Raw genomic sequence first — 16,528 nt, 5'->3', positions numbered from 1 at the left:
CTTTGACTGGTAATGGTGGGAACGGCTGTGTTTGACACTGATCGTCTCAAGTCAAACAGATAATACTGTATAAACTTTCAGTGATTTTAAGCCACCGTGCTTCGCTCTTGGGAACGCAGACTTTCCAGCCTTGCATTGTATTTCTGTGCATAAGCATCAACCCGCAAACGTCAGAAAAATTGCACTATCCCCTTGGAAATACTTATTAATAAAGACATTTCCCCAATCAATGTGCTTCCCAGAGCCTAAATTAGTATCGAAAGGAAGAAGTGGATGTCACGGAGACAGACAATCACCAGGGTTCATCTCCAGTGCTTCCTCCAGCCAGGGACACTTCCCCTGCAAGCAAGTTTCATCTCAGCTGGTATGCAGCTCCAGGGTGGTGTGGTGCTGTTCTGACTCAGCTGTGGCTAAAAGCCAGAATATTTCAATTACGACGCATTACAGCTACCAGTCCATGTAGGGATGCCGTCGCTCCTTCTCAGTCCTCCATCAAGCACATGCAAAACTGTAAAGTGGAGCAGCAGGTGGCACAGTTATTAGAGCCATCTCCTTGCAATCAAAGGTCTTGTTTTAGTTCCTACTCCCCCTGCAGCACTTATGCTGAACCACCGCAGTTAGAATACCCAGTTAATATTGCATGAATAGTATATAGTGTAAATGAGTATGCGAGTTGTTCGCCATTCAAAGCTATTTTTTAAGTTGCCTTGGAAAAAAGCATCTGCTAAACAAACTGACTGCTGTCTGTAACCTTGGACAGGAGCAGCACAAGGTCAAGCAACCAGGCTTAACCCCTACAGGAAAGTAGTTGTGGATGAAATATATGCAAAAAAACTTCTGTAATGGGACCAGTGATACATGTTTACCATGTACAGCTCTTTCCTGAAGCACCACCTTAGCAGAGGCCTGTTCCTGCTCTCCTTACTGCACTCTTGTCACTCTCTCGTCTTTCTGTTAATTCTTTGTCTCGCTCCTATTAGTAAGATGACGTGAAATGTTAGATTTGTACACTAAGGTAATTGATTTACACAGTTATACAGAAGGGTAATTTTTATTGCATGAATTTGGTGTAAATAACTTGCTTGGGGGAGCTACAGTGGAACCTGGGATTCAAACCCAGCTTATTGATTGCTAGACTGGCTTGAACACAACCTGTAAATAGTAATAAACCTATCATCTGCAAAACTAATCTTCTAAACAATTTGCTGTGAACTGTACAGTGGAGGAGTGGATCAGTGACATGGGTTCTATAGCACCAGATGTGTCCAGAGATATGTTTATGTACCTAATCACGTGAAAGCAGTTAATTGGACCAAAAACAAGCTGTGTGGGTGTGTGCAAGTTCATCTCGCGTTCCTGTGTGTCACAGCTCCCTGCCCCAGATGTATGATAATCAAAGACATTCACATTTATTGGCTGGTTTCCCTCTCTTCTATTTTGATAATTTCTGAAGAAAGATGGGTTCTTCCAGTATCTGTCCATGGGGGGGACCCACTTATTATCCACAAATGGAGGAAAAAAAACAGAACAGAATACATTAAGTTGCAATCATTGTTCATTTACCAAATCTGACAAAATTTAAAATTTCCTTCACGGTGCCTGAACTCAGATGCTCCAGCCAAACTCAGAAAAAGACTGAGAAGCAGGTCGACGCACATGCCTAAACCATCACTTTCGCCCAGCAAAAAGATCAGGCTGTGCTTGCGCCTGCTTAACAAGCTGCAAAGCTCTGTTTTAGTGATCAGGGCTGTTGCAGGGTATCTGGCTTACATTGTATTTCCAATATGGGAGAGAGCCAAAGTCAACATTGAAGAGGTGCATACATAATGGTTTGGCCATTAAGCCCTGCAGGTATCCACTGAGTTCTCAGTTCTCCCTCTAAAGGTGTCCAACAGAAGTGCACTTAAAGCAATACGCCCAGTTTGCCTAAACTGCCAAGATGAACGAAATAACATGAAACACATGTTACATGAGATGACAATAATATATGACAAAGTATACTCGATTGACTTTATATGGCCATAAATAACAGTGATCTCAAATATCCATGTTTCAGAGCTGCATGTCTATAAATCTGACAGCTATAGTTAAGAAAAAGGTTTTGGTCTGTGACTTTACCAAAACTCTACTGGGTTTAAAGTTGGACAGCTGAACAGAGTAGGACTGTATATTGAGCTAGGGGACACGTGGGGACAGTGGTCCTGGGGACACCAGGAGTGTACAAGAGCTGTTCCTAAGTGTGTGCTGGATAGCAGACAAAATACAGTGCTCCTCCACTCAGCTCAGGGGGCTGACATGCTTGAGAAAACCCCAGTGGCCTCCCAGAGCGAGTGCCATAATCCTACTGATGCTCCAGAAGTTTTCATTACACCTCAGCAAGACAAATATTTGCAATATGTTTGAAATCAGGCTTAGGCAATACCAGGTCAGATCGACACAATCATAAATTAATATTAATTAGGTGTGTCTTGAGCCAGGAACAAAAAAAAGACAGGAAAACATCAGGGCAAACACTCAAGCCAAGAATCTAAGACCAACATCTGTATTTTCAAAACTATAACAATCTTTATTTTTTCCTGCAGATATTTCGGAAAAAACTAATTACCAATTCATTTTCCTAGAAAGCTCTATAGTGCTGTTCTGCAAAAGACCAGATCATCTTACCAGGTGGAGAGCCCTGAATAGCTTCATTTTCATAGCTAGTATGTAAACATTGGCTGCCACAGGAAATCTGTCTGACAAAACTGTTAAATATGCAGTTAATTATGGTGATGGGGATAGCAGCAAAATACAAAAAGGAACTGAATAAAACAGCCAGAACTATCAGAACTAAATGTGTATGTTCAAGGGTGAACATTCCTTTACTGCCTCCTGTTGTGCACTTTGGGTATTGCAGCCTTTGTTACAAAATGCCACACTTCAAACTGCAGCACATTCATGGTTCACGTTTTCTACAGCTCATTCATGTGTAAAAAGAAATGTGACTGACAGAATGCCAGGAATGGCAAAATTATTAAGTACAATTAACATTTTCTGACACTGCCATCTGCATTAACAAATAAGATGTCATTCTTTGTCATTCTCATTGTCAATATTCTTTTTCTTTAAATCCACCATCATGATCACTGATTAAACCATTATGAGGAACTATGGCAGTGTTTTGCAAATGCTGCATTTACCATTTACAGTAATAACTTGTAAATTGACGGTTCAGCATGGCACGTATACTTACCTTAACCTCAATCAAACCCTCAGTGAAAAAGAGGTAACAGCTGGGGGTGAGCTAGTGAGTCTAGAACCAGCATCTTTTGAGGCAGTTTCCTTGGCAACAAGGGGGACACAGGTAAGTAGCAGCAGAGCAGATAGAACAGGCAGCCAGACTTGAGTAAGACTCATTCCTGGAGATTCAGCACTGGTCCATATCAAGTGCAGGGCCCATAACCAGCAAAAATCAAGGCTTCCATGGATTTGAGCTGCATGGGCTCAGCTAAGGTCCGGTCAAGCTGACCACACACAGAGACTGTTCAGTGCAGATCCAGGTGTTGCAGGAACCAGAGAGCTGTGTTGAGGAAGCAGTCAGCCTGGGTATCTGCGCGAGACAAAGTGTGACCGTCCTCGGAGTACCACAGTAACCTGCATGGAGCATTGGCAAGAGACACTGTCAATAAATAAATAAATAAATAAATAAATAAATAAAATGAAATCACAACCCTGCTGTAATTCTGCATCTGACCTGACAGGGGAGCCCCTACTCTTCAGTGCGCGGTAAAGTTCCAGGCCTTGGTGCGGACATACCCTCTTGTCCTTTCCTCCCAACATCAGGAGTACCGGGCTCCTGATCTGATACCAGCAGGAAACAAGGATACATAAATGGCTCCAATTCATACAAATAAGTCTAAGTCCAGGGAACTGCAGAAGTGATGTAAATGTTATTTCACACAGTTACAAATGCCTGAGGACCAGATTCAAGGCACCTAGATTCTTTCAAAGAAAAAAAAAGGACAAAATAGTTCTATTTTAGCCCATTTTAAATTGTAAAATAAAAAGCTGGAAAGGGGAAAACTGTCCTTGTTAACTTTACACTGGCAAGATTGTCACTGATGTATTTTTGCCACCAACTTTAAAAAAAAAAAAAAAGGGTTTCTCAGACACATGACTCTTTTCATCAACGAGTGGCTCACCTGTGAGGCGTGTACTATCGGAGAACTCTGAAGCATGAGAGTCAGATCGTCAGGACTGGGCAGTCGGTCGTACGAGTACTGTAGCCCAAGGACAGAATAGCGCCTGAGCCACAGAGAAAAAAAGTGCACTGGAGTAACAGGCACCACAGCAGAGGACAAGACCCTTCGCATACAGCAATCTCCTATAAACACATGTGGAAGGTCTCACAGATATTATCAAGCACCTCACCAGTCAACAATGTCACTGGTGCCCAACAAGGTGGCAGCATTGATTACGGGGTTCCTGGCCACACATGCTCTGTAGAAGTCTGGATACTGGCCAATCAGGTGACATGCTAGAAAACCACCGTGAGAGCCGCCAATCACTGCTACTCGCTTAGGGTCAAGGGTCGCGTCACTCTGCAAGGCAGTCATCACTGCTCTCTGGGTTTCAAAAAAAAAAAAAAAAAGAAACACAGAAAATCAGAATTTAATCTTAGTCACAATTACCATGTAAATGGCCTTCATGGGATCAAAAAAAGGAACAGAAAGTCTATTAAAAATAAATTTACATGTATTAAAATTTATAGACTCAAAATATATGTCCCATATAGATTTCTTCTAGATGGCAATATTTCTATCAGTACCCATTTTTTTTTTTTTTTTTTTTTTTAAAATTTACTCACTGATCCAGAGCAGAATGTGATCTAGGATTAATGTGCAATAAACCTTCGGTGTACATTTCAGGCTGGTATATTTCTATTTACCTTACACCTTTCTCTAAAGTTATTTACAGCGTTATGCTACTTACAATGAACTGTCCATTTGTACAGCAGGAGATGAAATTTGAACCTAGGGCCTTTGAGTGAAAGGCAGCAGCTCTAACCCCAAAGGTACCTACTACCCATATACAGTACAACATATGGGGAAATATTGCCAGCCAAAGATGTTGATGCTACCTGCATGTCCTTGACATCCTGGCTGCCAACGTTGCCAATGAGAGAGAGGATGCTGTCCTGTCCAAACCCAGTAGATCCCCGATAGTTCACTGTAAAACCACCACACAGCTCATTCTGAATCACCACTTACACAGGCATGCATCAGCATTGATGTCACACACAGACAAACAGTCCTTCACAGAAAGAGTCTAGTGTGCATCAGCATCAAGTCACATAGCACACTTCAGCAAAGTTATCGGCACTGTGCATTCTGGGGACACACCCTGACAAGACCTCCGCACCATATGACTTCAGGCCAACTCCATCCTGAGCTCAGGAAATGACGCAAAATTATATAGATAAATCAGAACTAAGCTCAGCAAAAATAAGCTTTTATTATGCATTTAACATGCCGTTTTTGAAGGAAATAAAATGTGTAATATTTGCACATCCATCTCACATAATGGGGGTTAATTTGTCAAACCACCTTGACAAATTCCTGTTGGGAAAGTCAAATTACCTTTACTTATTTACATTTACTCATTTAGCTGATGCTTCTTCTCCCAAAGCAACTTACAGTGCTAAATCACAAATATTTACCCATTCATACAATTGGGTAATTTTACTGGAGCAGTTTTAGAGTATGTGCCTTGCTCAAGGTGGGAATTGAGCCTGTAACCTTTGGGTCCAAAGGCAGAAGCTCTAATCACTATACTACCAGCTGCCCAATATTATCATTTTAGGAGAAATTTTGGTAGTATGGTTCACAGATGTGTCTCACATTAAAAAAAAGTTTAAACTGTCACTGCCCATGGTTTTTATTGAGCAAAGCATGCAGCCACTATGCCATTAGAGGCAATATTTGTTTCCATGGTAATTTACACATTAATACACTAGACTGACCACTGCGAGAGAAACCTTGGGACTTTGTAACCCCAAGTGTTTGTATCTGTTCTAAACCATCTAATATCATCAATGCAGATGTACAGAAAACCCACCGTGGAAGTAAAATGACAGCATGACAGTGAAAATGATATACAGAATTAAAAGCCCACTAAGTTCAAAATATGTCATTTCAAAACCCATCCTAACAGAATGACATTGTAGAGGAACCCTTAATATAATGGTTCCATGTATTTAGCAGGTTTATTCATTTTCCCCTGCTCTCTGGCGGGTCTGGGGTTCGAGTCATGCTTGGGGGGCCTTGCGACAGACTGGCATCCTGTCCTGGGTGTCTCCCCTCCCCCTCCCCCTCCTGCCTTGCACCCTATGTTGCTGGGTTAGGCTCCAGCTTGCCGCGACCCCGCTTGGGTCAAGTGGTTTCAGTGTGTGTGTGTGTGTGTGAGAAAGATTAATTTTCCCCATAATCTGATGGTGGCATGTAGTTAACAGTGCACTTTTTTGTTAGTATTTTTGCTTTACAAAAATTTACTGAGATTGATGATTAAGTCCTATATTAAACACTTATTCTTCTATGTACTCAAAACCACAAAAATGCTACAAGGAATTCACTATCCAAAGAAAGTGTTTCATTTTCAAAGATTATGCAGGCTGTAAACACAATCACTGTGTTCTTGTTAAATGTTCGTACTATTATAAATCCTTTTACTCTATTATTCCTGGAAGGCCTGCCCTTCACCTCCCCTAGCAGCATACAGTGGGACTTTGTGGGTTTGTAAAGCCAGCCACGTGCAAACTGTAACCTCCGAATTCACGTAACTTGCAGTTCTTCAGGTAATTTTCAACTTTGTCATTCTGACCCCTTGGACTAGATAAGGCTCACAGAAGAGATCTGTAGACACAGCCTCCTCCAGTCCCAGAGCAAAAAATGGCACTGGTAATTTAAAAGTGTCTCCTCTTACCCATAAGCACAGCAAAGCCCACCCTGGCCAGCGCTGCAGAGAACACATTCCACTCAGCACAGAACTGGGAGTGGGGTCCACCTGTGACACAGGGTACAGCATCAGGCTAAGTGTTAGCGATAACGCGCAGCACTCAGAAACATTATTTTCTAAAAAACAGTAAATTTATTTTGTGTAAAGCACAGGTGCATTTCAGTAAATTGCCTTCTTCAGTCTGCATGCAGAATCAAACAAGGTTCAAAAACTGGCAAGAGCAGGATATATGATACTTTAATATGTGGGTAAAAATAAACATCTCAAAACCAGACTATGTGAACATAATCTTCCTCATGTTCTTTTAGGGGGGAGGAGGAAAGAAAGAAAGAAAGAAAAAAAAAAAAAAAAACTACCCTTGCTACACATTTGAACACCATGCGGACATGAGGTAAACTTTTTTCTCACGGGCTTTGAAATGGTTCAAGAGGTGAAGAACACCTAAGAAAGAGAAACCAGGTAAAACCATTCTCCAGCAGTCTGAATAAAGAATTACCCTTAAGCAGTTTAAGGTTTTTTTTTCCCCCACTCTTACTGATTGCTTTATATTACTTATTTTTTTTGAACACTTCACCTCCATCTTTGCAACTATCAGGTAAATTGTTAATATGAAATAACCGTATTTTATTACGATTTAATTTGTTCCATGCATCTGGGAAATGCAAGCAGTTCATCTACATTTGGTTATGATGTTATTCGGTAACAAAAGGAGGTCTAACAATTACTATGAAACAAGTCATATTTTGTGTTTGCGTATGTATGGATCTAGTCAAATTCTAAAATGACAATGAACACACCAGTTCCAAACCTAAGGACAAGTTGACAGAACATTCTGAAGGTACTCTGTATGGTCACCAAGAGCAGACAATTCACTCAATGGAATTTAACAGGAAGTTAAATTTTGCATGCAGACTGAAGTTTGCCGAAATGTGCCGGTGGATTGCACAAAATAAATTTATCCATTTTTGTCGAAAGCACAGTTACAGCTAGGATTCCAACACTGAAATTACTTGAACATTCATCCATGAGGGATGAGCATATATCATTATCATAGAGTTGGGCTGGACAGTTCACATTTCCATACTCCCACAAACACAACATGGCAAGAGTGGAAGATTATTCTATTCCATTAATGCTTTGTGACTGACAAGTTGGTCACAGACAACACCAAGGGAAATTTCTCACCGTGGGCAAACACAGCCAATGGAATCTTAGACCCTCCCCTGGTACCCCTGGGTTTCAGCAGCAGGGCCCCAAAATCCAGGCCAGCTGCCAGGGACAAAGACATGTAGACACATGTAAGGAAAAATGTCTGACCATCTCCCTGGGAGGAACACATGATTTCTGATCTCTCAATGAAATTAAACACTGTTTTATAGGACTATGCCAGATTTGTGTACATCAGACAAAACAAAAATCTCAATACCTTTTCACATGTGCATCAAGAGTTTTTACACTTTTAATAAAACTTTTTTTAAATGGAAAATGGAGGTAGCAAAGTGGTTACAAGTGCCACCTTCCACTCGAAGGACCCAGATTTAAATCTCACTCCCTCTGTAATACCCCTGAGCAAGGTACTTACCCTGAACTGATAATTACATAGCCCCCCCCCCCCACACACACACACACACACACACACACACACACACACACCTACAACCACTTGTCTCAAGCGGTGTCGCGGCAAGCCAAAGCCTGACCCGGCAACACAGGGTGCAAGACTGGAGGGGGAGACACACCCCGGGCAGGACACCAGTCCGCCGCAAGGCAGCCCAAGCAGGACTTAAATCCCAGACTCACCACACAGCAGACCTTGGCCAAACCCGCTGCGCCAACGTACACCCCCTAACACAGCTATATGAATGAGTAAATAATTGTAAGTAGCTAAAAACCAAAAGTCAGTTTTAAGAAAAAAGTGACAACTATGTAAAAAAAAAAAAAAAAAAAAAAAAAAAAAAAACAACATGTTAAGAAACTATACATTTTATACAACATTCACTGAGTGTTCCTGAAACCTACAATTAAAAGGTTAATTGTACACTAAAGTTGAATAAAGCAAAAAAAAATCTAAATCACCCAAGTAGAGCCAAATATGGAAAATGTGACCAGGTGTTTTACGCACTGGGGGGGCGGTGATGTAGCGGGCTTGGCCAGGTCCTGCTTTCCAGCAGGTCTGGGGTTCAAGATGTGCTTGGCGTGCCTTGTGATGGACTGGCATCCCATCCTGGGTGTGTTCCCTCCCCCTCCAGCCCTACGCTCTGTGTTGCCGGGTTAGGCTCCAGTTCACCACAACCCTGCTTGGGACAAGCGGCTGTAGACTGTGTGTGTGTGTGTGTTTTATGCACTTACAGTACTCTGTATTCTCTTCCTGCACAGTAGGGGTGACATCCAAGACCCTCCAGTCCAACATGTGGATCTGATGAGGCTCTTCTAGCGAAGTCCATATCACTCCTGCTTCACCTCCAGGAGGAGGCAGGAATCCCACTCTCTGACAATTTCACAATTACACAGAAAGAGTTACTCTAAACTTACCTGGATCTGACATTTTGTCAACGGTAGAGTGAGAAAGACTTTTAGTATTATCCACCTCACTTCCTAAAAGGGAAGGCTTGGAAGATGTTATGGCTAGGGTGGGAAGGGTCTGAGATGACCATTCAACCCAGTTCCACAGTGTGTTCAAACATGAACATATTAAATGACACTTGAAGGGTCGAGTATTGAAGGGAAGTATTGATTTCCCAGATCAGGAATAGTTTCCTTTTCTTACCAGGCATGGTGGACAGTTGAGTCCTGAACAGCAAACCACCATCAAGTCCTGTTCTATGGCCAGCAGCTTCCAACAGCCAAATTCCTCATCTAACAAAAGAACATAGCATTGGTTTTATGAATTCTTGCACAGGTTTGCACAAGACCTAACTAACATCTTTATGGCTAAGTAGGATGTTCAGATTATACAAATTCAACACTCACTGTCAACAAGGCGAGTGACCCTTCTTGTGAATCTGTCTACCACAAAGAGCTCCTGTAGGCACAGGAGATGTGAGACATTGAAGGAAAGAGTGAGCAAAAGTTAAAAGGGATAGACTTAATACAGAAGGGGAAAAAGACAGAAACTGAAGTTTAAATAAAAAAAAAAAAAAAAAACCTGAATAAAACCAGTGATCATTTTGACCTCGATGTATCGATTCCTACAAAAGCTTGCTGCATCAAAAATAAAACTGCTAAGCCCCAGAGATACATACCTTCCAGTTTCTCCTGGGGCTGCTGAAAACCACCCTCTGACTGTCAGAGGACCAGCAGTGTTCCGGCAAGGCCTCATAGAGTCCTGCAAACTCCCCTGGAACACAGAGGAACATGGTAGGACTGGTGGCCATCATCGACAGAGAGGGAAAGCCTTGAGGCACAATAACAGTTACCTTCTGAACTTCTCAAAACAGAACCTTTTTTTTAATTTAATATACAGCAGACCAGAACTAGGTCACAACACAGACAAAAGCAGCGTGTCAAGAAAATGCAACTACATCCAGATATACGTAATGCAGAACAAGGGCAAAACCCAGCAGTAGTCACGTACCACTATCTAAGAAGTTCCAAAAGGGTTTCCAGATCACCCAAAATTGAAAAGAATTATGATGCAGGTCAAACAATGCGGGTCTTTCGACATGGGGAAAACAGTTTTCAAGGATGTTTACAATCACCAGTATCACATACTTGAAGACCCCTACCTTCTATTGGTCTGTTGACTACATCCACCAAGAGAGTGACCTTCTTCCTCATCCAGTCATACTACAGGGAAAAAACAATGACAGACGCTAATGGTGGCATCTCTGAACAAGGTTTGTCATACCTTAAAGTAGTAACACATAGCAAAAGCATTCAAATTGGCAAGAAACCATTGCTTCAAAACCATCTCGTATGTCCTAAGGTGAACGTAACCCTATGAGTGAGTGTTAGTGTCAGATGGCAAGGATACACACCACATGCAAACTGAGACACTGCTTGTGGGGTCCAAACACTTGGCCCTGCAGGTATACAATGTAGCGTCCATCTGGACTGAGGCGTGGAGATGACACTGCATTGGAGTCTGAGGACAGCAACTCTAGCATCACGTGCCAGAAAAATAATCAAGGAAAAAGGACAAAGGGGAAAAGAATGGTCATTTTAATGACATTCCTATACTGTGGATTTTGTGGCAGTAAAAATTAAGTTCAGCAAATACTCACCACAGTTCCCTTCAAGGTCCACATGAAACAGAGCAGACCTGAAAGTGAAACTGGTTTTATCGACACTTGAACCAGGAGGTTCAACAGATCAATCTGCTAGGACAACAGTCAACTGGATCTCACCTCCTGTTGGAGCAGAACTTCAGTCCCAGGCGAAAGGGCTCATGCCACCAACCCACAAAGAGGACACCATCACCTCCTGGTGCCCAAAGAGCCTAATGATGGCAGAGCACAGAAAACCACACATGGGATCAGGCCTTCTGTGGTTTCACTTATTATAGATTATTCAACCTGGGGGATTTTTTTTTTTTTTAAAACATTAAGGACCTGACCTCTTCAAGCTCCTACTTTGGAGGCCTCCTGCCAGGCCAAAACCAGTCTATTTCAGGCAACTCACCTGGCCTGGGGACACCTGTGGTGGGATTCCCTGCTGCAGCAGCACCGTGCCCTTGCTAATGTCTGCCACACAGAGCACTGGAGTACTCTTACTGGCCAGACCCTCTCCCCAGTCATCCTGGTACACATTGCAGTGTCCCTGCCCAGCACAGTGAACCCACGAGGAGGGGAGGAGACAACAGATACTCAAAAGAACACCACCTCCTTTGCGTTCACGACTGCATGAATTTCAGCTTACTGTCACCATTTTGCATATCTAATCATTAAAAAATCTAAATCATTAGATGGTGATAAAAAGTACACCCTACCACTAACTAAAAGACTGACTACTAGTGTGTAGTACAAGTTTGGGGCATCTTCTCAATGCATTCACATCAACTGGAACATTACCTTCCAACCCGTCACTTCCTCTCCAGAAGGTCCCGCCTTAGCGTCATCTCTGGCTGCCCTGGTCTCTTCCAGAACAGAGGATGAGCCCACCTTACCCTGCTTCATCTCTGCAGCATACAGCACCTTGCCCTCACATGGAGACCAGGCCAGACAGCCAAACTGAGCTGAAACACAAGCATGTGGCAGTTTAAATAAACAGCCAATTCATTAAAGCCCAAAATAACAGTAACCTGTTGACTGCTATTAGAGATAAACCGTTACCTTTGTCACCTTACCATCATCATACACTTTTCCATGTTTGTTTAAGGAAGTGAGGTCAATGTTTTTCATCATTCTATGTTTGCTCCATATCTGGAAGTGACAAGATTACAGTAACAGTCACAGAAATATGCCAACTGCTCTCAATTAAAGACCCACCCAAAAAAAAAAAAAGAAACAGACAAAATCATCCATTATATTCACTGCTTGCCCAGTGCACAGCTACAGCAGTCTGAAACATCCTGGAGGTATAGTGTGAGGCAGGGTACACCCTGGAAGGTGGAAACCCCCACGAAAATCGGGAGAAAACTCAGCGTGGAGCAAGCGAGATTCAAACCCACATCTGAATTCAATTTATCTACCTGCTTTACCACACTGAAGTGCCAAGATCTTCAACATATTTATACTGAAGAATTTTTAACGCAACTCAAACTCCACACAGACACAGATTCAAACTCAGGTCCAAACACATTATCCTGAAGATGTGGGGCACAAGTACTGCACATCATAGCACTGTACAACTTCAAATACAAAGTTTTAACCCTCTCAGGGCCAAATTAATCCTAGCAGAAGAAAAAAATCTATCATCTGATGCTTAATTTGCAACGTATGCCTGGAGAGGGTTAATTTGGTTTTAGCACCCTTGGAGCATCGTCTTAGATCCTCCATGAATCACCTATTCAACTCTCATGCACAACAGCATATCAACATCACATCTCACCTCCAAGAACTGATGTGTCACACCTTCACGAGTTTGTTCCCTGACAACGGCCTTCAGCGTTCCAGAAGGAGACTCTCGGGTCAGCAACCTAAACGGCAAAGAACACGGAACCTGTCAAGTACAATACCGATAAACATATTTCTTCATACAGCAAATTTCCAACAAGACTAACAAGGTCATTGGGGTTGTTTTCAATAGAAAAATACTGGCTTTCGTTACTGAATTAATGAACATCTAGCTCCTTGTTTTGTTTGGAGATCATCAGTACATTGAAGCTTACGATTTGCATTTTAAATAATCATTACACCTGTGTAATCAAACGTGGAATTAAAACTGTCAAAGTATGTCTATTAAAACATTTAGTGACATTCAGTTACTACACAACTAAGCACATGATAAAATATTGGTTAAAGAATTCGATTTACAACAGGGAACAGCAGATGATAGTGGTCAAGGCTGCCACCTTGCAGTCTGAAGGTTCCTGGTTCAAATCCCTATTTCTGCTGTAGTACCTGTAACCAAGGTACTTACCCTGAATTGCTCCAGTAAAAGCTACCCGTCTGTATAAACTAATATATCATTGTAACAAAGCATACAAACCTAACACTGCGAGACACCTTGAGAATGAGCTACATGAATAAATGCAAATGAATATGTGAGCACGGTGAAATCAATTGCATTGTACTACTTACGTATTATTGAATAATATGTAAGAAAATTAATATTCATTATGCTACTTAGCTGAAGCTTTCAGAAGAATATTCAGTACTTGACCAATTTATACAGCTTGTTTGTAGCGGAGCAACTGAGGGTAAGGAACCGGAAGGATTAAGTTCACGTTCTTAACTGTTACGCTACCTACTACTATCCTTGTAATGTAGATATATACCGATTTGCCACACTAAACAAGCCGTAGAGAAGCGCAGAGTAACAGTACACAAAAATTCCATCTTCTGATACAAGATAGGTCTAGAGTCTCAGGAGGAAGTCCTCACTCTCCCAGCAGCTGGTTGCAGGGGCCTGGGAGCAGAGTCCGGATCACGGTCCTTTCGCCGCAAACCAGATTGTATTGCTTCTGGAACCGCAGGCTGCTCCCGGGCCTCGTCCCTATTCCTTTTTGGCTCCACTCTGAAACAGAACATCCAGAGAGATTGTGAGTGAAGTCCTAACTCACACAACAACACAGCAATTTTTTTTTTTTTTTTTTTTTTAAATAAAACTACTATGTGGCCCAGGATGCGATCTCTGAGTCGGGGATGGGTGAAATGTGTTACGTTAGTGCGTGCGCTAAATCAGCATAAATGAGCGTCAAGATGATGATCAAACACTGCAAATCACCTCGGAGAAAGGTGCGAATAAATGCCGGATAAATAAGCAATAACAAGGACTGTACCGGTACAAAGGGTGATGCTCCTCTCTCCATGGCTGTGGGGGGTGTCAGAGCTCAGGGCCACACTCAGGGGGGTAGGGAACTCGCTGTACTCCTGGAACATCGCAAGGATGGACTCGGGCTCTGTCTGCACCTCACACACGCACGGGGGACACAGAAACAGAGAGAGAGAAGGGAGGTGGACAGAAAGAGAGAGAAAGAGAAAGAAAGAAGGGGGTGGACAGAAAGAGAGAATGGAACAGAGAGAGAGAGACAAAAAGAGAGAGAAAGACAAAGAGAGAGAGAAAGAGAGAGAGCACGGTCACCAGTGGCCCAGAGTAGAGCTGGGGGTTCACGTCGTTATTCCATTACTTTCGAATGACGGAGCACGTCAGTTTCGATACACCGGGAAATGAATGCGTGCTTTTGCCAAAAAAGGCATGTAAAACGTGCATGCACACAGAGCTTTTTTTTTATAATTTTTTTTTCTTTTAACGAGTGTACGACGGGCGGTAAACAGCTGTCTGAGAGAAGAAAGCGCGTTACGTTAGAGACTGAGCGGCGCTCGGCCGGGCCGGCGGTTCGTGCGTCAGCCTGAGAGCCGCGCGCCACGGCTGACGCAGCCAAACCCCGCGAAGGAGCACCGTGCTACTGCAGCCGCCGCCGCCGCTACACGGGCCACTTTTAAACATACACGAACGCGTCCCTTTGCTCTGCAAGGCAGAAGTAGTAGCAACGACAACGCTCATTTTTACCGTGGATTCCATGCTCTCGCGCCGGACTGAACCACCGCACGTCGGACCGAACCATCGCGTGTGAGCGCGGAAACGCGGGGGGGGGGGGGCAGGAGTGGGAGTGGTTGCGCTCATGAACGCGTGCATCGTCATCGACGTAACCGAACACACACACACACACACACACACAGGTCTGAAATCGCTTGTCCCCGAGCGGGGTCACGGCGAACCGGAGCCTAACCCAGCAACACAGGGCTCAAGGCTGGAGGGGGAAGGGACACACCCAGGCCGGGACGCCAGTCCATCGCAGGGCACCCCAAGCGGGACTCGACCCCCAGACCCAGAGAGTAGAGAGCGGTACCCGGCCAATTCTGCTGCGCCACCGCGCCCCCTTGCGCAACTGAACTGTAACTGTTTTATTGTATATTATGCAATAATTCATGTGATACGTATTAAAATTAGGCGAAACAGATTCAATTGCAGTTCAGTTTTTAAAGCAGCTATGGTATGGATCATTCATGGTCTCTAACATCACTCCTGGGTGGCGGATCTGTGAGCAAAGTAGTAATATTATAAACATAAAACGCATATGAAATTGGAACGAACGTGTTATCATCATGTACAGTAGGGGAGATAATAATAAAGGCTCGAAGTGAACGCTGCCTGTGCTGCGCGTCCTTCTTCGCCGCATCCGAACCCAGAGGGCTGCGCGCAGAATATGTTCCCATACAATTGCTAATCTCTCTATTCTGTGAAATGTTTCTTACAGATGTTGTCCATGTACTGGCTGGCTGGGTGTCCCTCAGTCACTGGCTCAGGTGAGGGCTTCCAAAACTGAGTGCTGTACTTTCAGCCAGGCTCACTTACATTTATTCATTTAGCAGACGTTTTTCCCCAAAGCGACGTACACGTGTCCTAGAAAATACAATTTGTACATTACATAGGAGGAAGAGAGACATAGTTGCAGACGTGTGATTCTTAAGTACTTTCTTTCCACTATATGCACCAATGTTTATCATATGAGTAGATGCATAAAAACTTTATGAATATCGACAATTTATGGTCATATTCCTTTTTTTTTTGAGATACATATAAACATTTACATTACATTATAGGAGTAGCTGCATAAAGGCTTATCCGGACACGATCTTAAAGTTATTATAGTGCATGAACATTTATACCTTACGGCAAAGTGAGTCTGGAAGAAGTGAGTTTTCAGACTCTTTAAACGTGGACAAAGATTCAGCAGTTCTGGGTGAGAGGGGGAGGTCATTCCACCACAACTGAGCCAGCACCAAGATCCTCTGTGCTTTACTTTTCGTATGCAGGACCACCAAGCAGACAGAAGTAGATGAGCGAAGGGGTCTGGCTGGGGTATAGAGGTTGATCAAGTCTTGTAAATATCTGGGAGCAATTCTATTGATGCATTTGTAGGCCATAACCA

At 43.0% G+C, this 16,528-nt stretch overlaps 1 protein-coding gene across 1 annotated transcript; it reads right to left on the bottom strand.

The window, feature by feature from the left end:
• Window positions 1-2,581: 2,581 nt before the first annotated feature.
• On the bottom strand, window positions 2,582-15,178 carry LOC108925663 (acylamino-acid-releasing enzyme). The gene is made up of 22 exons (XM_018737812.1): window positions 15,106-15,178; window positions 14,375-14,498; window positions 13,977-14,109; window positions 12,982-13,069; window positions 12,278-12,353; window positions 12,003-12,166; window positions 11,614-11,751; window positions 11,340-11,431; window positions 11,217-11,254; window positions 10,971-11,092; window positions 10,719-10,779; window positions 10,236-10,330; window positions 9,964-10,015; window positions 9,761-9,849; window positions 9,343-9,481; window positions 8,179-8,262; window positions 6,961-7,041; window positions 5,120-5,208; window positions 4,411-4,604; window positions 4,182-4,284; window positions 3,734-3,840; window positions 2,582-3,633 (listed from the first exon to the last, which is right to left on the bottom strand). Exons 1-22 carry the CDS (start codon window positions 15,115-15,117, stop codon window positions 3,525-3,527), a joined length of 2,190 nt encoding a protein of 729 aa, XP_018593328.1. The 5' UTR covers window positions 15,118-15,178; the 3' UTR covers window positions 2,582-3,524.
• Between the last annotated feature and the right edge of the window lie 1,350 nt (window positions 15,179-16,528).

Source organism: Scleropages formosus, chromosome 2, assembly GCF_900964775.1.
Source record: "Scleropages formosus chromosome 2, fSclFor1.1, whole genome shotgun sequence".
In the NCBI taxonomy this organism is placed as follows: Eukaryota; Metazoa; Chordata; class Actinopteri; order Osteoglossiformes; family Osteoglossidae; genus Scleropages; species Scleropages formosus.
The sequence above is the reverse complement of the archived record's forward strand: the minus strand, read 5'-3'. Positions and strand labels throughout refer to the sequence as shown.